Source organism: Lycium barbarum, chromosome 11 (assembly GCF_019175385.1).
Source record: "Lycium barbarum isolate Lr01 chromosome 11, ASM1917538v2, whole genome shotgun sequence".
NCBI classification, from domain to species: domain Eukaryota; kingdom Viridiplantae; phylum Streptophyta; class Magnoliopsida; order Solanales; family Solanaceae; genus Lycium; species Lycium barbarum.
In genome coordinates, this window is record NC_083347.1 from 123124112 (window position 1) to 123147314 (window position 23203).

A 23203-nucleotide genomic window follows, 5' to 3' on the forward strand; every position below is an offset into this window, starting at 1 on the left:
CAAAACAAATGGGTTTATCGGATAAAGGAAGAACCCAATGGAAGCAAGCGTTATAAAGCAAGGCTGGTTGCAAAGGGATTTCAATAGAAAGAATGCATCAACTATACGGAGATCTCTCTCCCGTAGTCAAGATGGTGACTATCAGAACTGTTCTTGGACTGGTAGCAAAGGAAAATCTACATCTGCAACAGATGGACGTGAAAACTGCATTTCTTCACGGTGATCTAGACGAGGAAATCTACATGCGACAGCCGGAGGGATTCAAAGTCAAAGGAAAGGAGAATCTGGTGTGCAAACTTCAAAAGAGTGTACGGACTAAAACAGGCTCCAAGACAGTGGTATTTAAAGTTTGACAGCTTTATGAAGAAAGCTGATTTTTCAAGGTGCGAGGCAGATCACTGTTGTTACTTCAAGAAATTTGAAGACTCGTACATGATACTGCTACTCTATGTCGACGACATGCTAATTGTAGGAGCAAACCTACAGGAGATTGATCGGTTGAAAAAAGGGTTATCGGAAGAGTTTGCAATGAAGGATTTGGGAGCTGCAAAGCAAATCCTTGGGATGAGAATCGATCGAAGCAAGGAGGGCATCAAACTCTCACAAGAAGAATATGTGAGGAAAGTTATCAAAAGGTTCAACATGCATGATGCCAAGCCAGTCAGCACTCCCTTGGCTGGACACTTTCGGTTGTCAAAGGATCAGTCGCCGACAACCGAGGATGAGAAGAAGCAGATGGACAAGATACCTTATGCATCTGCAATCGGTAATCTTATGTATGCAATGATATGTACAAGGCCAGACATTGCACATGCAGTGGGAGTTGTCAGTCGATTTATGAGCAATCCGGAAAAGCAACACTGGGAGGCTGTGAAGTGGATATTCAGATATCTGAAAGGCAGCTCGAGTTCAGCTCTGTATTTCCGAAAATCAAAAACAGGATTGCAAGGGTATGTTGATGCTGACAACGGTGGTGATGTTGATAGCAGAAAGAGCACATCCGGGTATGTTTACACCTTCGGAAGTACTGCAATCTCTTGGGTTTCCAAGTTGCAAAAGATAGTAGCTCTCTCTAGTTGTGAGGCTGAGTACGTTGCTGTGACGGAGGCCACAAAGGAAATGATGTGGCTACAATCTTTTCTGCGGGAATTGGATCAGGACCACGAGGGAAGTGTGCTATATTGTGATAGCCAAAGTGCCATTCATTTGGCAAAGAACCCGGTCTACCATGCTCGAACGAAGCACATACAACTCCGGTACCATTTCATTAGATCAGCTTTGGAAAATGGAGCGCTAGTGCTTGAGAAGATCGCAGGGAGTCAGAATCCAGCAGACATGCTGACAAAGGCAGTGATGATAGACAAACTGAAGCTATGTTCAATTTCAGTTGGCCTGTACGAAGTATGAAACTAGGAAAGAGCTGCTGCATCGATCAAAGTGTGAAGACTAATTAAAATTAGCCTTCAAGTGGGAGATTTGTTGGGTCCATCCCCTTATTTTAGGGAAGAAAACACTTCCCTTGTTTTGAGGACGAAAACATCTTCCTTGTCTTTGGCAAATTGTCAAGTGCTTGCTTGAGTCACTAATGACATCAATAGGTTCAACTCATACCTATAAATAGGGAAGCTTTCTCATTTGCTATACATACCAAAATTGAAGAAGACAACACATCCCAAAGAGAGAAAAAATCTAAGAGAAATACTCTTAGTGAAAGGCCTAAGTAAGAGAAGGTTTTTGAGAGAATTTTTAGTAAAAAATTCTTGAGTGAAATTGGGATTGGGGTTGTGAGGTTGAGTGTTGTAAACACTTGTAATATTTCTTCTTTAATAAGATCTGCAGCAGCAACGTGGACGTAGCTCTCACATTGAGAGTGAACCACTATAAATCTGTGTGTGCTATTTATTCTTCGCTTACATCACGACGTAAGTAGGTTCTGTCTAAGGAGGTTGGTATTTAAGTGGTCCAGTTGTGACCCTCCAATCTTTCCTGGGAATCTGCTTACAAAGGTCGGATTTGGGATTCAAATCCTAACACGTCACACTTTAATCATTTATGATGAATGATGATCCCTCCAAAAAAGCGCAACCTCATCACTAAATGGTCTCTTCTATTACAAAATGATCACCCGGTCGCGAAGCTTATCCAGGAGATGTTTTTTATTTGCACTCACGCCTTTTGGAAAGAGCAGCTAAATTAAGTTCTAGTTTATGTGAAGGAAGTACACCATCCTTCCAATAGTTGAAACTCAATTGGGAGATGTTTCGGCTTATATTCCTACTAATGTAATTTCCATTACTGGTGGACGAATCTTCTTATCCGCCGACCTATTCAATTCTGGAATCAGACCTGCTGACGCGTATATTCCTTGAGCCCTAAGAGGGGAGAAACCCAATACCCCTAATATGAGGTCTATGCGGTGCAAATTGGAATTAGTCGGGTCAGTGAGTTCCAGATACCAAATGGTTCCCCAGGTCCTAGCATCTTTGTCATGTCCCGCCTGCATGTCCATGTTTAAGATCGTAGTCTCCCTTGGTTCATGCCAATGGCGGCAAAGCCAGGAATTCTAACAAAGGGATTCAAAAAAAATGTAAACTTGCATAATAAATGAATAATGCAATTATCAAGGTGATTCAACAATTTATATAGATACACCAAAAGGATTACTTTTACCCTATTTGTAGAGTGTAATTTTTGGAAGAAGCCCTTTAACGAACACACTTAGATCCGTTGCTGCTTCCGTGTTGGCCTGCTAAGTCTTTTCCCTGCCTTACCTTGCCCCATAGTCACACTATTCCAGTGCTATGCCTATATTTTTGTTTGATCCCAATGGGGTCCCGGTTGCAGAAGAATGAGTCTCCATGGGTAGTTAATGCGGTAGATGTATGTTATACTTTGATGCAGAGTTGGGTAGCATGGGGTAGGTGGAGGGCTAGGGGTACATGATTTCCTTAAATTAGTTCGTCTAATTGAAATTTGATTATTATCGTGCCGAATTTTTCACGCAATGCAAAGCAAGGGGTTACCTGCTTCACTTGCAAAGTCATGCCTTTGGTGAATCATGCGCTTCAAAAAATGATACGCCAAGTAATCCCAGTGAGAAACAATGGATTCTTGAATCCCATCTTTGAGATGTTGGATTAATCTTGACATTATTCTACATTTGATACTGAAATTAGTTAGTGTAATTGAATTGATTATTATAGTAGTAAATTCCAATATGTTTAGTACTTTTACTTTCCCATAAACTTCAGTCCAAAGAAGCATGCGCTTCACTTATCGCTTTTAGCTTTAAGCCTGATGGAACTTGTCGAATGACCATATCCCTTAATGAGCCTTCTGTTGTACTCTTCCAGCCCAAAGAACCTCTTTAGTTGCTTAATATTGGAAGCCCTGGCCATTGTTGTACTGCTAGAATCTTCTTGGGGTAAGTAGAGACTCCTGAAACCGAAATATAGTGACCAAGATACTACACACTTGCTGTAGCAAACTGGCATTTGGACTTCCTAGCATAGAGGTGATGTGCAGCAACAATCTAAAAGTGATCTTCAAATGTTCCACATGCTCCCTTAAAATCTTGCTGAAAATAAGTATGTCATAAAAAATAAAAATAAAAACAGAATAAACCTTCTTAGGTTTTTCTTGAAATAATGGTTCATCAAACCTTGGAAGCTGTAAGAAGCTTTAGTTAAAACAAAAGGCATAACCAAATACTCGTAATGCCCTGAGTGTGTTCTAAAAGCAGTCTTGTAGATGTCACTTGTCGGTTGGTGCTTTCCTTATTTGATGGTACCCAGACCTGAGATCCATCGTGGAGTACACATATGACCCCCTAGCTCATCAAGCAGCTTCTCGATGCAACTATGTTGTACTAACCCTTGAGATTGCAGTTCTTGTACCATCTTTTGAGAATTGTAGAACAATTAGTTGATAAGGGCTACTGTTGTATAACCATTCAGATAGAAATTATTGATGATTCTGTGTTATCTCTCAAGTAAGGAGACGATTAAAAACCCTCATCAGATAAGAAAAGATATACCAGATAGAGAGCAACCAAGTCCATTTTTGAATGAGAAGGCTAAATCAGCACCTTATTTGAGGTAGTCGCCATGGAAGATTGAGTCTGCAGGGCTTCTTAGGGTAGAAAGATCTTCCTTCAGCCTTGAAAGTATGCTACTTCTGTAGCGCGGATTTAAAGTGGACTCCCCATTCACTAGATAGAGAAGATCACCAAGATTTCACAATCCACTGCCGAATTTATTCCAATTCAAAGAGCTCGGATCGAATCGTATTCCATGAATATGATATCAATCTAGTGTGATGTACGGAATATATGACAAAGGTCGATTAATGATTGTCATTAACCCGAGACCCTTGCCCTGAGAAATAAACTTGAGCTCAATAACATCCTTCTGCACTAGGGAATACCTATATGGTCTTGTATTAACTAGGTTGCACCCTTCCTTCAGAGGAATATGGTGATCAAAGGTGTTCTCTGAAAGGCGGCAACCCCTCAGGTTCTTGGAACATTGCTTCATATTCTTGCAACACTTGCTGGACCTCAGCGGGTTCTTTATCCTGCTCTTGCTTCCCCTCCTCATTTCTATTCTTCCCCTCAGTTGGTATGACTCTACAACAACATACCCACTGTGATCCCACAAGTGGGGTCTGGGGATAGTGGGGTGTACGCAGCCCCTATATTTGTGCTCAAGAAAAACGTTTTATAAAACAGGTTTGAAGAAAATACAAGAACAAAGAAGCTGAGATGAAAAATATGAAAGAAAAGGCTAACCAATGTAAAAGAACAACAATAGTACTACTGTTGGAGTCAGTTGGTATGACATTAACCATGAAAATTGAGCAGTGTCACCTTTTTTTTTTTTTTTTTTTTTTTTTTTTTTTTTGTAATGAAGCAGAATCAACAACTTCAACTTGTGAATAACTCTTTGAGTGATAATATCTTTCCTTCATATTCAAACTTTATACTTAACCTTTTGAAGTTAAACAAGAGCTGTTTAGAATTACTTAGCCATTGTACCCTCAAGACCATGTCACAAGTGCCCAAAGGTAGCAGAACAAAATCAGCGCTGAACACAGTGCCTTGGCACGAGTTACCATCTACCATACTGGCATCCAACAGCTCACATAGGTCTACCTTGCATCCATTTTAGCTACTTTCAAAGAAGTTATGAGTAGATATTGTGTTTATTAGAATATTGAGGGACCTCTCGTGGCATTATTCAGCCTCAAAGTAGTATAGCATCTATATTATTGACAACATTAATGGAAATTTCACAGGGATCAGCCATCTCCTGCAAATTGAGCAATTCTTCGCCCTCTTTCACCCTATTCCCTACTCCTTTCATTCCAGCAAAAACCAGTTGTGCCCTGGCTCTACACACATGCCCAGGTTGATATTTCGCATCACAAATATAACAAATCCTTTATTGTTAATTAGCTTATATTGCATGGTAATACTTCTAAAAATGATTGATGTTGTTACATAGGATTTCCTTGAGCCGATGGTCTATTGAAAACAGCTTCTCTACCTCCACAAAGTAGGTGTAAGGTCTGCGTAATACTACCCTCCCCGAACCCCACTTGTAGGATTACACTGGGTATGTTGTTGCTGCTGCTGTAAATATAACAAATCCCCTTGTCTCTCTTCTCACTTAATTCAGTTGGAGTTCGTCTCCTCCTTGTTTTGTCACCCACAGTAGTTTGGACAGACTTAGGAAGATAGGTAGTTGGGTAGTTAAAGGCTTACCATATGTACAAGTCTATGCCGAAAGGGTTGAGGTATGATATTGAGGTTGAGGTAATTGCTGCACAACTATTTCATGCAGGAAGTAATACCTTAAGCTTATTTAGTAGTATGAAGGAAAGGGGTTGTGAAATTAGTTAACTAATTACAAAGTTAAACAGTTAGGCCCTTGATCTTTTTACGCTTTAGTCCATTAGTTGTATTTCCTTTTATTTTAATTCCCAATCTATCATGTGGCTTGAGTGGATGAAGGATATATTTAATGGAGTATTGTTTCATTTGAAGACATCGATAGAAATTCTCGTATTTGTTCCTAATTCTCTTCTCTTGGTTTCTTCTTATTGCTGCTTTCGATTCATATTCTTCTCCAATCTACATCATAGAGATGATACAATATCATTGTTGATGGCATGAATTTTCCCCACAAATTGCATTCTCTACTCTTTTTGTTTGTGCTTTAGAGTGTCTTTGTTTGATGGTGTTTATGATTGTTAACATAGTCACTCCCTTCGTTTCAACTTATATGTCTTAGTTTGACTGGGCACAAAGTTTAAGAATGTAAAGAAGACTTTTGAATCTTGTGGTCTTAAACTAAAGATATGTATGACGTACCAAAATGCTCCTTAATCTTGTGGCCTTAAACATGCCATGTGGAATATTGGAATTAAAGAGATGCTAAATTAGGAAAGAGATATTCTTTTTGAAACAGGCTAAAAAAGAAAGTAAGAAAAACAAATTGAAACAGGGGGATTAAATATCTTTCTTTCACTAGAACTGAATGTGTCCTTTAATCATTTTGCAGCAAGACATCTTAATGCTTAAAATATTGTTATATTTCTGTGAAAGTTGCACCATTATGGACCATATTTTGCTTTTGTTTGTTTTGATATCCTCTTGCAGATAACCATATACTTGAAGGTCACTAAAACAGTCGCTTTAAAAGTTAAGGAATCAGACAGCATTGGCAAAGTCAAATCTTTATTACATGATAAGGAGGGCATAGCGGAATGTCTGCAGCAGCTATTTTTAAAAGGTAATCAACTAATGGATGAACAGAAGCTAGTCGATTATGGTATTACCAAAAACTCCACCCTTAATGTTTATGTTGACGATTCAGTCCCGAAGATATTTTTGGTCAAGCGACCCTATACTAGAACTGCAATTACGGTTTATTCAAAGCTTTCCGATACTATCCAGGACGTCAAATATAGGGTTGGGGCCAAAGAAGGAATAAAATCCAACGAATTCTCTCTTATTCATGATGGGAAGTTTCTTGAAGAAGAGAAAGCCTTAGGTTTTTACAAAATCGATGGTGGATCAACCCTTCATATGGTTTTCAATCCTAGATACAAATTGCTTATTTCTGTGGTAATGCCAAAACCTGAAATCGTACAAATAGAAGTCAACCTTGCCTTAAATGTTCGCGATGTTAAAACAATTATAGAGAGCAAAGTTGGCCACTCAATAGATGATATGGATCTGTTTCTGGGAAAACAGAAACTGGAAGATTCGAAGAAATTATATCAGTATGATATCGACGAAGACTCCTTGTTACAGGTGAAGCGTGCAACAATACAGATCTTTATCAAGAAATGGAGTGGTGGACTTATAGCGCTAAATAATCTGCGGAGGGATGACTTGGTCAAGAATGTGAAGGGCATGCTTGTAAAGAAGCTAGGAATACCAGTTTATAGGCTAAAGCTTGTGTATCAGGGAAAATATTTAGATGATTCTCGGGATTTAGCAAGCTACGATATCGGAAAGGACTCAATTTTGCATTCTGTATTTTCGTTTTAGAAAGGACTCACATGTCTTTTGATATTTATGTTATATGCTGTCTTGACGACTATGGAATTACAAAGGACAGAGTTGGTAATTGGAAGACGATGAACTTTTTTTGTTTTAGATTTTAGTATACCTAGTAAGTTAAATGATTTGAAACTGAAAACCAATGCACTGGTGTTCTTTTTTTCCTGTTATCTGCTGTTTTTGCCTCTCTACATAAGTCACTTTCTTCTGCTTTTATGTAGTGATATGCTTTGACAGGTTTGTTGAATCAACCAAAGGGGGAGCTTGGATTTTTAATTTATGGGTTTTGAATTACATTCTTTTTTTTTTTTTTGTTCGCTTACTAGGTTCTGAATAGTTTATGTGTTCTGAGTCGAGGGTCCATCTCTCTACCCAACAAAGGTAGGGGTAAGGTCTGGGTACACTTACCCTCCCAGACTCAACTTGTAGGATTTTATTGTGTATGTTGTTGTAGGTTCAGAATAAATCATTTATACATATTAAATAAATTTTTAACACAAATATAGGGTTTGAGTATAAGCTACTGGGTTCTGCCGAACCCAAAACTGCAATGCTGGCTCTGCCCCTGCCATCAACCAGTACTCCTTTTATTCCAGTTTAAGATACTTTCATTTTTAGTCTATTCCAAAAATTTACTGTTCAGCTTTATCTTTCTAGTTTACCCTTAATGACTTGATTTTATAACGACACGAAATTCATGGCATGTTTAAGATCACAAGTTATAAATGTGTTTTTTTGCCCTTGTACTAATACTCTCTACCTACTTTCAAATGAGTACATTTTATTCCAAAAAAATTGAAGGCGGTTTATGCAAATTCACATCAAAATTAGGTACTTTAATACTCCTAATCCGAAATCTTTCACATTATTCATGTATCAACCAAAACATACAATCTCAACAGTCAACATGTATAACATTCACAAGTGTCACCTTGTACGAGGGAGGGGCCATAAATATTTTTCCTCAGCTCAACCTTGATTTTGAATTTTTTATCACATTGTATATGGTGCAGTTCATTGGCAATATTCTAAATTCAGCAAATTATTAATTCTTCGACCAGTAAATGCTCTCTAATTTCTTTCTAGTTGGCTGGTGTTTATGATTGTTAACACAGTTTAAATAAATACCTTTCTTTGTTAACATCATAATAATAAGTTAATCTTAGTATCTCAAGATATCAAAGTCAAGCTTTATTGTTTATGATTAATTGTTGCCCATCAATGAGGTATTAATTAAGTTAGTTTTAAAAGGCAAAAGTATAGCATTATGAGATTACTTAATCTGTTCACATTTTACTTTGAGATTTAATATTTTTCTATAGTAAATGTAGGTTGATCTGATGCGAGTACATTCATATTCACATATAAATTTTACATTGTATATCTAATTTTCAATACAATAAACCAAACAACCTTATAAAAAATAATCCATGATTACAAACCCAACAATATTAATCTCTGCATTACAAACCCAACGTTTTTTCTTTTTAAGCGTCCACCCAAAAAGAAACTAAAAAGAATTTTGACAAGTATTTGCTGTAAAATGTATTAAGACCTCCGTAATCTAATTCCTGTAATTGGTTATAATGAGGGAAAATTCAAATTTAGGCAGTTCAAACTCTTCTTTCAATCTCAAATGCTTCAATATTTGTATTACGAGGATTCATCCTAGCTGTCAACCTACCACAACTCTCCTCCTTTATTCGGATTTGAGACCGTAATTTTAAATGCTTCTATATCTATATTTTGAGGACTCATCATAAATTGACAAGTTTTACGCTGGCTGTCAACCTACTGCAACCGCCCTCCGGAATTTCAAATGCTTCAATCCAAAAAAAGGAAGAAAAAACTATAAAGAATTTTGATAAGTATTAGCTGTAACACGTGTTGCTTACCCCAGTTTAACCATAATCTGATTCATGTAATTTTGTTACTGAGAAAGGTGCATATATAAATTCAATTGTTGCACCACTTCTTCTCTTTTCTTATTAATTTTCACCCTTTCACTATTGCTTTTTGTGTAATTTTAATTTGTAGGAGAATTCAAGCTTTGCAAAAGATGGAGCCAAGCATGAGAACTGCTGCTGAACAAGAAGATGAAGAGGTTAGCTCCTTATACAAATGTCACCTTTTTTTTTTTTTTTTTTTTTAAATTGTGATTTTTTTTTTTTATTTTTTTTTTTTGTGTTTGAATCTTAACCGATGAATTAGTACTCCATGGGTCGTTTGGTTGGAGGGATAAGGGATACCAATCCGGAATAAAATGTTATTCCGCGTTTGATATTAGGTATTAATTAATCCTGGGATAAATTTTGTACTAAAATGGTGAGATTAGCTATTATGTATAGAAGGCGGGATAGCTAATCCCATGGATATCCCAACCGATCGATGAGACTTGTCTATCCCATCCCGGTAACCAAACGATCGAGTTTTAAGAAGGTGAACTTGTTTATATGTACTTTTTTATACTTAGTTCTTTTTTTGCATCAACATGTAAATGTGGTTGTGTTTTGTTCTTTTTAATTCTTTTTTTCTTCGTCGAAAGATCTTATGGTGGCTGGTGGTAGGGCAGTCGTTGGATGTGTAATTTGTCTGAATTCTTTTCTGGGGATCATACGGCGGATCCAAGAGTTGAACTTTATGGTTCAAAGTTCAGAATTCAACCGTAATTCAGTTGTTTTATTGGGCTCGAAATCAATTATTTGTACTAGTTTAGTGAACTTTTTAACACATACAGAGTCGAAGCTAAAGGTATTAGGTTCAGATGAATCTATAACTCATTTAGGAGATCGAGTTTGGAATTCTACCATAGTCTGGAATTCTACCATAGTCCATTTGATTTACTCATATGTAGGGTTTGAGTGAAAGCTACCGGGGTTTGATCAGAACGCATGAACATACACATCGATATGTCCCTCTCTCAGTAGAGGTGGGATTTAAAGTATATAACCAAGAAAAAGATAGGGAGTTGGTCGTTAGTCAACAAAAAGTATATGACAGATCCAAAAATGAAGTTCCATAACTTTTAATTAGCTACCAAATATCCTTCGCCTGTCAAATAGAAAACTGTTTTGTATCGAACAGATTATTTCAGGTCCCATAATATAAAAAATCCAATATACATTTTCCGGAATATATTCCAGCATCCGGAACTTAGCTGATAGTCCTTAAAATCAATGTTGCTCAGACTCTTCAAAAATGTCGACAAGTGCGTGTCGGAACCTCCAAAAGTAGTGCATTTTTGGAGGATCGACACAAGGGCGGCAGCATATTTGGAAAGTTTGAGCAACATAGCTTAAAATAGCTCTAACATGGGACCTATATAAGTACATTAAAAGATGTGATTCTGAAAGGAAAATGTTACGTCCCGTATTTTTATATATTGGGACAACCCGGATTAACTATGATAATTTAAGGCCAAAAATTTTCCGGGATTTGAAGTCGGGACTTTTGACCATTTGATTTTTTTTTGGAGACATACGTTATATATGAAATTATTGGTATGGAACACTTAGGAAGAATTGGGACCACAATTCACAACATTGGAATTTAAAATGTTGTTCAAAACCACCTTTTAGCCGTGTGAATTAAAAAAAAAGGGGTCCCACACATTGTGTGGCCAATTTTAATTGGTTCAACACATTGTGTGGACCCAAGGTAATGGGGACACTTAAAAGATGAATAAGTAGTCTTCTTTACTCATTCTACACACTTCAACACTTAGCAAAATATCAACATTTAGAGCCCTTTTTTTTCCCCACTGTTTCGGCCAGCCAAGGGGAGATCCAATCCCATTTTTTTAACTTCCCTAAAATTATTTCCTTGGTGTTAACCCACTATATTGAGGTCCCTAAGTAGCGTGGAAGAGTTGTTTGGGTCATCCAACCATTTGTTGTACCCATTTGCAAACCCTAGCTATTTGGTGGATTGAAGAGAAAAGGTAAGATTTGATTATGTTTTATGTGTTATGAAGGTTGTATGCATCTTGTAGTATGTTAAAATGGAGGAAAATCATGAAATATGGAATGTTGGAAGTGAGTTGTGTGTGTGGTGCTTGAGCCGTGTAAGTATGTGTGTGTTGTGTTGTGTTGTGTTGTGTTGAAACTATGAATTAATGCCTAGTTAGTATATTATGATCATTGTAGGGTGAAGGAATGATTGAGAATTATCCATATGTATATGTTGGTGTGCTAGCCGAAAATGGGTCACCTTATATGGCAATGAATAAATTAATGTCGCTTAATGTTTTAGTCGTCGTCGTTATGAATTCGATGTTGGAAATGAATGCTTAATGACTCAAATTGATGTTGTAATTGATGCGGCCTGATTTGGAGGTTATAGTATATTAAATGTAATTTGTATGTTGATGAGAATAGCATTGTTAGAATGTGAATTGTGGATGCAAATCATGATTTGAAAATGGGGAGTGGGTTAAAGTGAGGTTCTCGGGATTAGGGGCTGTTCTCGGCTAATGTGGAAAATTTTTGGATTGTCGAAAATGTTGTATGAATCGCTTAGAATGTCATTAAATATTGTTGGTATGGATTCGGGTTAGTATTTGAATAAATAAGCATCGATGTTGGCTTAAAGGCAAGTCGTCGAATTGAAATCATGAAAGTTATAGAATGATGGAAAAGAGAGATATTAATGTTGATAGATTGGTTGTTGTTGTTGATTGATTTGGCCGAGTTAAATTCTCGGGATGGCCTATTTACAGGGGAAGTGTTGCCGAATTTTCTGTAAAATTTAGAGTTAGTTGGAATGAATAATTGCTTAAGTGCCTATGGTTAATATTGGATATTCATTGGCACATTTTGTAGACCTTGGGGAGCCCGAGGCGTAGATTTGGAGTGGCTTTAGATTGGCTAGCTTGGAAGTGCGTTCGAGGTATGTAAAACACCCTTCTTTCATTTGACATGCCTTAGTTATAAATAGGCTAGACTACTAGTCTTAAGGAAATCCTAAATTCGAAATCCGAGTTCGCTATGATCTTTACATATATTCTTTGGCACTCCTATGTATGATATGATGAAATATGAACTATTATGCCTTTGAAGAAATTTGATTTCCAAACTTTGCACAATGAGTTGATTTAAAGAATTCTGAACTATAAACGCCATATATTCCTCCGGAAGGTTCGGATTGCTTTAATATTTTTGTAAGGGTTTATATGGCATATGATGAATATATTTTCTATAGGCGGGCCCGACTCGAGTCAATACCCGTCCGTGGGTCCCGCGACTTTCCTTTATGTAATTCGGAAAATTTTGAAAGAATTTGTTATGATTATTATTTCGAAATTCAAGTATGATCATTTTGCTTATGTTTGAATTTATGATAATGATTTTATGCATATGACTACTCACGACTCTACTCGTGCATTCTGTTATTCCTTCGCCGAGTCCCGGGCCGGTTCTGTTATCGTGCGCATTTTGATATACTCCAGAGTTATGCTGTGTTATGGTTCTCCGAGCTACTCGCTAATGAGGGTTGGGTTCCACTTATGTTTGGCGATGTGTTGTATATGGCGTTATGTTGTGATGTGATATGTGACGGAGGTACGGAGATTTAAGACTTTCTGGTGTTATGCTGTGTTATGGCGCCATCGACGGGCGGGCAACCATATTCTTCTGTACCCTATGCATGACTTGCATATTTTTTATAGTAAACAAATTTTGATATGTTGGATTTGCACTTATGTTTGATACTTCCATTTCGTTTATGTCTCAAATTTGCTTTCTGTACATTCTGCTTTGCATACTCAGTACGTATTTCGTACTGACCCCCTTTCTTCGGGGGCTGCGTTTCATGCCCGCAGGTACAGACGCACAGTTCAGTGATCCCTCAGTTTAGGATATCCCCTTCAGCTATTCGGAGTGCTCTTCTCATTTCAGAGCATACACTTTTGGTATATACTTTTGTTCGCTATGTATGTATATATTTGTTCCGGGGTACGGCGGGGCCGTGTCCCGCCATATGATTCGTTTGGTCTGTTTAGAGGTCTGTAGACTTATTTGTGGGTGTGGGTGCCTACTTCTGTACAGTTGTGTCCATATGATCTCTTTCGTTATGGCAGCCTTGTCGGCGTGCATTTTGTATATGTTTTTGGGCCGTTGTGCCATTTGACAGCCTTGTCGGCTTTTGACGTATTTGATAGCCTTGCCGGCTCTTCGATATATGTATATGTATATATTTGTGTCTGATACAGTTTGAGATAGTTTGAGACGGCATATAGCATTTTTGCCGCATATACTATTTGGATGTGATTCGATATGTACAGGTATGTCAGGGTGCCCAAGTAGGGCACTAGTCACGACCTACGGGGTTGGGTCGTGACAGAAAAGAAATGGACTACCTACAAACTTGTAAAGGTCAACCATGTCCATTGCCGAAAATTGATAACCCGTGTAGATCTTGCAACTGCAACATACCCACTTTAATCCCCACAAGTGGAGTCTGGGGACCCTTGTAGATCTTGGAATCATTAATTATTTGATACCAAGCGAGAAGGTAGGTGTCTATATATCCGAAAGAAGCTATGTAATGGTCAAGAAAAGTATATGATAAGGATTTCCATTTTAAGTATCTATGAGTCTCCTTCTGGAACTTTAATGTTGAATCTGAGCAAATGGAGTCTGAATCGTAATCTAACCTGAGATAATTAGGCTTAAGTACTCCTCCTCATAAAATGATCTCCATTTTTGCCTCTGAATGTAAATAATTCCCATTTCTTGTTATTGTAATCAAGATGGATCACCCTTGCACGATCAAACATATATATAAGGCCTTTCTTCTACACCTTTATTCTAGTAATGCTATTTTCAGTTTTATCCTAGTGCATATATATGAGAGAAAAATCGTCATTTGCCTCGTTACTTCTTTCTTGTCAGATTCTAGAAATCATTATGGATCCTACGTCATATTAACTCGTTTTAGGTCATAATCTTCTCTCAATCGCTCTTAGGTATTCAAAAGTGGAAAATAAATTGCTGCTCGAGGATCCATATATCTTTCTTCCTTCAAGTAAAAAAAACAATGGTATGCTCACAGACCTGTACGGAAGAAGATAATTAATCATTAGAACTCGCGTCTGCCCTCTTGAACATTCTTGCTTATCAATTAGGAGCTTACTACTTTTGTACTAAAATCAATTTGGCAGACTTAAAGTATCTACGTCTAAAGGTAAAAGTTAAAGACAGTCTTAATGGAATTTACCTACCAAAAGAATAGTTAGCTGCTCTTCATTTGTTCTATGATGGCTAGAAGTAGTTGGAAAAGAATATGTGAAACTAGACTTGAAATATCAGGTTTGTAGAAGCTGTTAAACCAGCTATGGGCAGCATGCTTAAATCTTGGAGGACAGCTGCAAATTAAATGGGAACGACGAGGTGCTTTTCTTAGAATAACAACATATGAGGGATCAGGCTCTGATCCTTGCCAGAACATATAAAAATATTGGAAATTGTGATTTATGAGGCTGGAAGAGGATATGTATAAATATATGACATCATACACTGACCTTTTGCCAAATTATCTTCTTCTTCATGGGCAAACTATATATGGCATAAAGGGATCATCCAATTTCCCTTCCTGCTGACATTAACTGAGCAATCAAAGTCAGCAACTTGCTAATTTAGCCTTATAACACTCCATAATCAACACAGTTACAGAATTATATTCTAGAGACAGTATATTCTTGGTAAAAATACCTTTACTATTCACATACTATTTAGTTTTACTTTGGCATCATTAAATATTTTGCAGCAATTCAGGCTAATGCTTAAAATTTTAATTTTTGTCGCCATTATGATCATATCTTGCTTTTGGCATCCGCTTGCAGATGACTATGTACTTGAGAGTCACTAAAACAGTCAAGTTAAACGTTAAGGAATCAGATAGGATTGAAAATGTCAAAGCGTTGCTACATGATAAGGAGGGCATACGGGTATGTCATCAGCAACTTGTTTCAGAAGATAATAGGCTAATGGATGAACGGAAGCTTGTTGATTATGGCATTTGCGAAAACTCCACCCTTCATACTTATGTGGAAGATTCAGTGATCCCAGTGATATTATTATATGTAAAAAGATCATATGCTGAAGGTGCATTTACGGTTTATTCAAGGATTTATGATACCGTCAAGGATGTCAAATCTAGGATTGCGGCCAAAGAAGGAACAAACTCGGAAGAATTCTCTCTTATTCATGACGGTAAGTTTCTTGAAGATCACAAAACCTTAGCTTTTCTACATATTGATGATGAGTCAACCCTTCATATGGTGCTAAATCCTAGAGACAAGTTTCATATCCCTGTCGTAATGCCAACTAATGAAATCATACACGTAGAAGTCAAGGCTACCTTATTTGCTCGCGATGTTAAAACGGTTATAGAGAACAAGGTTGGCCAGTACTCGATGGATGATATGAATCTGTTTTTGGGAAAACAGAAGCTGGAAGATCACAAGGAATTATATTAGTATGATATGTGGGGTCCAGTCCCCTATCCCATATTTTAAGAAAGGAAGATTTTTCTTCCTTTGACAAATTATACATTAGCAACAATTGTGGACTTGGCTAACAAGCCAATTTCTTTGTTCACATTTTCATGATGTAAGCGCTTACCTCATCATAATCGTGATGTAAGCGCTTACCTCACCATAGGAAATTCATTCCTATATATAGGCAGCTTATGGTTCATTTGTAACACACCAAAATATCAGACAATACATCTGAGTGAGAGCAAAGTGAGGTATTCCATAGACTGTAAGAAAATAGTCTGTGAAGAAAAATAGAGTGTGAGTGATATTGTAGTGAGGTGGGAAAAATCAAAAGAGTGTTTTTCTTTTTGAGTGTGTAGTGGTCTTTGGAGTATTTATACTCGTGACTATACAGTGTAAAATTCCTTACTATAGTGATATCAGCTGCTCCTCTTGGCCGTGGTTTTTCCCTTATTCAGAAGGGTTTCCACGTAAAATCTTGGTGTCATTATTGCTGCATTTTATTCTTGCTGATTTAACCATAACTTAGTGTTTCGCGTTTATTACTAATACCGTGAATATTATTTTTGCGGGTCTATTTTATTCCCAACAAGTGGTATCAGAGCCAAGGTTCTGTCTGAGTATAAAAGAATTACTTTGGTCTTCGAATAAAATAGTATTTGTATTTGTGATAAACAATGGAAGCCAACACTAGTAGAATGGTTACTTTGAGTGGCGTAAATTATGCCATTTGGAAGGGCAAAATGGAAGATTTGCTCTATGTCAAGAATTTTCATCAACCTGTCTTTGGAAATAAAAAGCCTGATAATATCAGATGAAGAGTGGAATTTGTTGCATCGGCAGGTTTGCGGCTTTATTAGACAGTGGGTTGACGATAATGTGTTGAACCATATTTCTGGAGAGACACATGCTCGGACCCTATGGGAGCATCTTGAAAGTTTGTATGCTCGAAAAATTGGTAACAACAAGATGTTTCTGATAAAGCAAATGCTGAGTTTAAAATACCACGATGGTTCCGCAATGACAGATCATCTGAATATTTTTCAGGGGATCATGAACCAGTTATCTGCTATGGGCATTAATTTTGATGAAGAAATTCAAGGCTTGTTTCTACTTGGTTCCCTACCAGATTCTTGGGAAATTATTAGAACTTCATTATCAAATTCTGCTCCGGATGGTGTGATCTCTATGGATCTTGCCAAGAGCAGTCTTTTAAATGAAGAGATGAGAAGAAAATCTCAAGGTTCCTCCTCATCAGATGTCTTGGTGACTAACACTAGGGGGAGAGGCAAGAATCGTGGTTCTCAAAATAGAGAACATCATAGAAGCAAATCCAGAAGCAGACTTAAAGATATTGATTGCTATCATTGCGGGAAAAAAGGGCACACAAAGAAGTTCTGCCGGATTTTGAAAAAGGAAAATAGAGATAAGGAGGAAAAGAAAGAAGATGGCAATCGTGTTGCCGCTGTCACTACAGAAGATCTTGTTACTGTCCTTGATGCGGATCTGATAAACATTGCTTGTGATGAGTCAAGCTGGGTTGTGGACAGTGGTGCCGCATCTCATGTGACATCAAGGAAGGAATTTTTCTCATCCTATACTCCGGGTGACTTTGGAACTTTGAGTATGGGTAATGAGACTATATCTAGGGTGGCTGATGTTGGAACGATTTGTTTGAAAACTAGTACTGGAACTAAACTAATTTTAAACAATGTAAAGCATGCACCTGATGTTCGTTTGCACTTGATCTCTGTTGGTGTTTTGGATGATGAGGGATATGTCAGTACCAATGGTGCTGGAAAGTGGAAGCTCACTAAAGGTTCCATGATTGTGGCTCGTGGCGAAAAGCGTCGTGGTCTATACTGGACTACGGCCTCTACCTGTGTTGATATGGTGAATGCAGTTGAGAGCAATAGCTCTTCAACGTTATGGCATAAGAGGCTTAGCCACATTAGCGAGAAAGGACTAAATGTTCTGGCCAAAAATAAATTATTGTCAAATTTCGAAAGTGCTAAATTAGAAAAGTGTGAGCACTGCTTGGCTGGAAAACAAAATAGAGTTTCTTTCAAGTCTCATCCTCCTTCAAGAAAGACAGAGTTGCTTGAGTTGGTGCATTCAGATATATGTGGTCCACTGAAGACAAGGACTTTGGGTGGTGCACTTTATTTTGCTACCTTTATTGATGATTGCTCAAGGAAACTTTGGGTCTACGTCTTAAAGACTAAAGACCAAGTGTTGGGTGTCTTTAAGCAGTTTCAGGCCTCAGTTGAAAGAGAAACTGGAAAGAAGCTGAAATGTATTCGTACTGATAACGGTGGTGAATATTGTGGACCGTTTGACGAATACTGCAAGCAACAGGGTATCAGACACCAGAAGACTCCTCCTAAGACTCCTCAGCTTAATGGTTTAGCAGAGAGGATGAACAGGACCTTGATGGAAAGAGTCAGATGTTTGCTTTCTGAAGCAAAGTTGCCGAATTCCTTTTGGGGTGAGGCATTGTTGACCGCCGCACATGTTATTAATCTATCCCCTGCGGTTGCTTTGCAAAGTGATGTTCCAAACAGAGTCTGGTATGGCAAGGATGTTTCCTATGACCACTTAAAAGTGTTTGGTTGCAAAGCTTTTGTACATGTGCCTAAAGATGAGAGGTCAAAATTAACTGCCAAGACAAGGCAGTGCATCTTCATTGGTTATGGCCTTGATGAGTTTGGTTACAGGCTATATGATCCAACTGAGAAGAAGGTCGTGAGAAGCCGTGATGTTATCTTCATGGAGGATCAAACCATTGAAGATATTAACAAAGCGGAGAAGATAAAACCTTCAAGTTCTGAAGGTTTAGTTAATCTTGATCAAGTTCCTCATACAAATGTTGATGACGTTGGTGGGCTCGATGACGATGGTGATGCCCAGAATCATGTTCCAGATCAGCATGTTGATGATGATAACGATGCTGCTATTGATGAGGTAGATGCTCATACTCATGAAGTCGTGGATGAGTCAGATATTCCACTTAGAAGGTCTACTAGACAGTATGTTCCTTCTTCCCGTTATTCACCTAATGAGTATGTATTACTCACTGATGGGGGAGAACCTGAATGTTATGAGGAGGCCATGAAAGATGAGCACAAGGATCAATGGATTGAAGCCATGCAAGATGAGATGAAATCTCTGCGTGAGAACCATACTTATGAGTTGGTAAAATTGCCTAAGGGAATGAGAGCTTTGAAGAACAAGTGGGTGCTCAAAGTTAAAGCCGAAGAACACAGTTTGAAGCCCAGATACAAAGCTAGATTGGTTGTTAAGGGATTTGGTCAAAGGAAAGGTATTGACTTTGACGAAATCTTTTCTCCTGTCGTGAAAATGTCCTCCATTCGAACAGTTCTTGGTTTGACTGCTAGTCTTGATTTGGAGATTGAGCAGATGGATGTGAAGACTGTTTTTCTTCACGGTGACTTAGAAGAGGAGATTTATATGGAACAACCTGAGGGCTTCAAGGCAAAAGGTAAAGAAAATCTTGTATGCAAACTCAAGAAGAGTCTATATGGATTGAAGCAAGCTCCCAGACAGTGGTACAAGAAGTTTGAGTCTGTTATGGGGGAGCAAGGCTACAAGAAGACTTCTTCAGATCACTGTGTGTTTGTACAAAGATTTTCTGATGATGACTTTATCATCCTTCTGCTATATGTGGATGATATGTTGATTGTAGGCAAAAATGCTTCCAGGATTGACGAGTTGAAGAAACAATTGAGTAAGTCTTTTGCAATGAAAGACTTGGGTCATGCTAGGCAGATTTTGGGCATGAGAATTACTCGTTCGAGAGATGAAAAGAAGCTTTATTTGTCGCAGAAAAAGTACATAGAACGTGTACTAGAGCGCTTCAATATGAAGAGTGCTAAGTGGGTTAGCACACCTCTTCCTGGTCATCTGAAATTGAGCAAAAAGATGTGTCCTACAACAACAGAGGAAAAAGAGAGAATGGCCAAGATTCTTTATTCCTCTACCGTCGGAAGTTTAATGTATGCAATGGTATGCACTCGACCAGATATTGCTCATGCAGTCGGTGTTGTTAGCAGATTTCTCGAAAATCCAGGGAAAGAGCATTGGGAAGCTGTGAAGTGGATACTCAGGTATCTAAGAGGAAGCTCAGATAAATGCTTGTGTTTTGGAGGATCAAATCCAATTTTGAAGGGCTATACAGATTCTGATATGGCAGGTGACCTTGATAACAGAAAATCCACTACTGGATATTTGTTTACTTTTTCAAGGGGAGCTATATCATGGCAGTCGAAGTTGCAGAAGTGTGTCGCACTGTCTACAACGGAAGCGGAGTATATTGCGGCTACTGAAGCTGGCAAAAAGATGATATGGCTTAAGAGATTCCTTCAAGAACTCGGATTGCAGCAAATGGAGTATGTTGTCTATTGTGACAGTCAAAGTGCAATAGACTTGAGCAAGAACTCCATGTACCATGCGAGAACAAAACACATCGATGTCAGATATCATTGGATTCGTGAGCAATTGGAAAGCAAATTGTTCCAAGTCAAGAAGATTCACACGAATGAAAATCCTGCAGATATGCTGACCAAGGCGGTACCGAGAGACAAGTTCGAATCGTGCAAAGAACTTGTCGGCATGCACTCAAATTAGAAGCCAGTGTACCCTCCTTCAGGTGAATGGGACTGGAGGGGGAGATTTGTGGGGTCCAGTCCCCTATCCCATATTTTAAGAAAGGAAGATTTTTCTTCCTTTGACAAATTATACATTGGCAACAATTGTGGACTTGGCTAACAAGCCAATTTCTTTGTTCACATTTTCATGATGTAAGCGCTTACCTCATCATAATCGTGATGTAAGCGCTTACCTCACCATAGGAAATTCATTCCTATAAATAGGCAGCTTATGGTTCATTTGTAACACACCAAAATCTCAGACAATACATCTGAGTGAGAGCAAAGTGAGGTATTCCATAGACTGTAAGAAAATAGTCTGTGAAAAAAAATAGAGTGTGAGTGATATTGTAGTGAGGTGGGAAAAATCAAAAGAGTGTTTTTCTTTTTGAGTGTGTAGTGGTCTTTGGAGTATTTATACTCGTGACTACACAGTGTAAAATTCCTTACTATAGTGATATCAGCTGCTCCTCTTGGCCGTGGTTTTTCCCTTATTCAGAAGGGTTTCCACGTAAAATCTTGGTGTCATTATTGCTGCATTTTATTCTTGCTGATTTAATCATAACTTAGTGTTTCGCGTTTATTACTAATACCGTGAATATTATTTTTGCGGGTCTATTTTATTCCCAACATGATATCGTAGAAGACTCCCTCTTACAGGTGGTACCGGGAACAATGCAGATCTTTATCAGGAAATGTAACAGTGAAAGTATAATGCTAGATGTGCACAGGCACGATTTAATAAAGGATGTGAAGGGCATGCTTCTAAATAAGCTAGCAATACCACTTCATTTGCAAAATCTTGTGTTTGCGAGAAAATGTTTAGCTGATTCCCGGGATTTAGCTAGCTACAATATTCACAAGGAGTCGATTCTGTATTTGGTCCTACACATGACACCCAACGTCGACAATGCCAGATGAAATTATGTTCAGTCATAGGTGTGGCAAATTCTCTTACCAGCTCAACCCCCATTGCTCATTTGAATAAGTTAACCGCGAACGAAGTAAAACAACCCGTGAAGGAACTAATCGTAGGTGGCACACTTGTGAACTTCTCTCTCTGTCTTGATGACTATGGAATCACTGGAGTTGTTCCTCGTGTATTGAGTGCTTTGGCCTACTTGTGCCATATATACAAAGACAGCAAGTTGTCCGCTGCATCGCTTGTGAACATGTTGTTTTTGATATTTGGTATGTTATGAACTTTTGTTGTTTTAAAATCCTCTTGGATTACCTAGTTGCATGCATGGACCAAAGTAACATCGAAAACCAATATTGGACCATTGTTTTAATGTGCTTTATCAGGGTTGTTGAATCAATCTATTTCATAATACTGAAAATCATGATTAGAAGTTCCTTAACTTGTTTAATTTGCTTTTCAAATTCTGTTGAATCCCTCTATTTGATTTCAAATGTCCTTAAATATGTCTAGGTTTTTTCTTTATCTTATATATGCTATTCGATAGTCGGATTACTGAAGCTTCATTATCAGTTTTATTTGGAATGAACTATATGTTTCTCTACCAGAGCTGTAAATAGAGTTGTTGAGTCTATGAAAAAGAACATAAGGTTTGAAGTGCGTCCTTAGTACTCCACACTATTACTATTCCGATTACTGGAGCTCCATTATCAGGTTGGTTGACAAGTATTATTTGGAATGAATTGTATGTTTTTCTACCAATAGAGTTGTAACTTGTTGAGTCCATAAAAATGGACAGAAGGTTTAGAGTCCGATCGTCCTTAGTACTCCATCCGTCCTATTTTATATGATACTGTTATTATTTGGGGGTCAAAATTTTTTCTTTGACTACCATTTCCTCGAACTCTTTTGGCTAAATATCCAGATGGACCCTTAAACTTGACATGTTTTGTAAGATAGACATATAAACTTACAAGGTGACCAGATAGACACTTAAACTTACTCAAAGTGTATTTTTCTAGTTTTCCAGTTATTTTGAAAACAAAAACTATATTTTTCAAACACTCACAATTTTCATGGCCAAACAAGCCCTAAATATATCACAAAATATTTTTTTTTTTAAAATGCAAAAATAAGGCAAACGCATATACATGAGACTATAAATGTGCACTTAAACCAATAAATACTTGCTAATCGCAATTTTGCAGGTTTCAATTAACTCAGTTTTTTTTTACACTTGAATAATTAAAAAACAATAACTTTAACCAATAAAAATCCTTAAAAAAAGAAATTTCAAATTAAGAAAACTGTAAAGCCGAGAAGAAAATCCTTAAAAAAAGAAATTTCTTAATTTGAAATTTCTTTTTTTAAGAATTTTTATTGGTTAAAGTTATTGTTTTTTAATTATTCAAGTGTAAAAAAAAAAACTGAGTTAATTGAAAGCTGCAAAATTGCGATTAGCGAGTATTTATTGGTTTAAGTGCACATTTATAGTCTCATGTATATGCGTTTGCCTTATTTTTGCATTTAAAAAAAATATTTTGTGATAT

At 37.6% G+C, this 23203-nt stretch overlaps 1 protein-coding gene across 5 annotated transcripts; it reads left to right on the forward strand.

The window, feature by feature from the left end:
* The first annotated feature begins 11283 nt into the window (after positions 1–11283).
* Positions 11284–22313, forward strand: LOC132617402 (uncharacterized). 5 transcript variants are annotated; one of them, XR_009573724.1, is made up of 5 exons: positions 11284–11510; positions 12391–12457; positions 13389–13478; positions 15411–15780; positions 21381–22313. XR_009573724.1 is itself a non-coding variant. In XM_060332393.1 (4 exons), the coding sequence occupies exons 3-4, from the start codon at positions 15411–15413 to the stop codon at positions 21653–21655; spliced, it is 648 nt and encodes a 215-aa protein (XP_060188376.1). In that variant the 5' UTR covers positions 11284–11510; positions 12391–12457; the 3' UTR covers positions 21656–22313. The 5 variants fall into 5 exon arrangements, 2 of the variants coding, with proteins under 2 accessions (XP_060188376.1, XP_060188377.1); XR_009573723.1 differs by having other exon boundaries at positions 21395–22313; XR_009573725.1 differs by lacking the exon at positions 15411–15780 and having other exon boundaries at positions 21395–22313.
* The last annotated feature ends 890 nt before the right edge of the window (positions 22314–23203 follow it).

Excerpts from the sequence above, each read along its gene's own strand:
- LOC132617402 (XM_060332393.1), top strand. The coding sequence starts at position 15,411 with ATGACTATGTACTTGAGAGTCACTAAAACAGTCAAGTTAAACGTTAAG. Across the intron at positions 15,781-21,377 it reads ATTCTCTCTTATTCATGACG|AAGACTCCCTCTTACAGGTG; the intron begins GTAAGTTTCTTG and ends ATGATATCGTAG.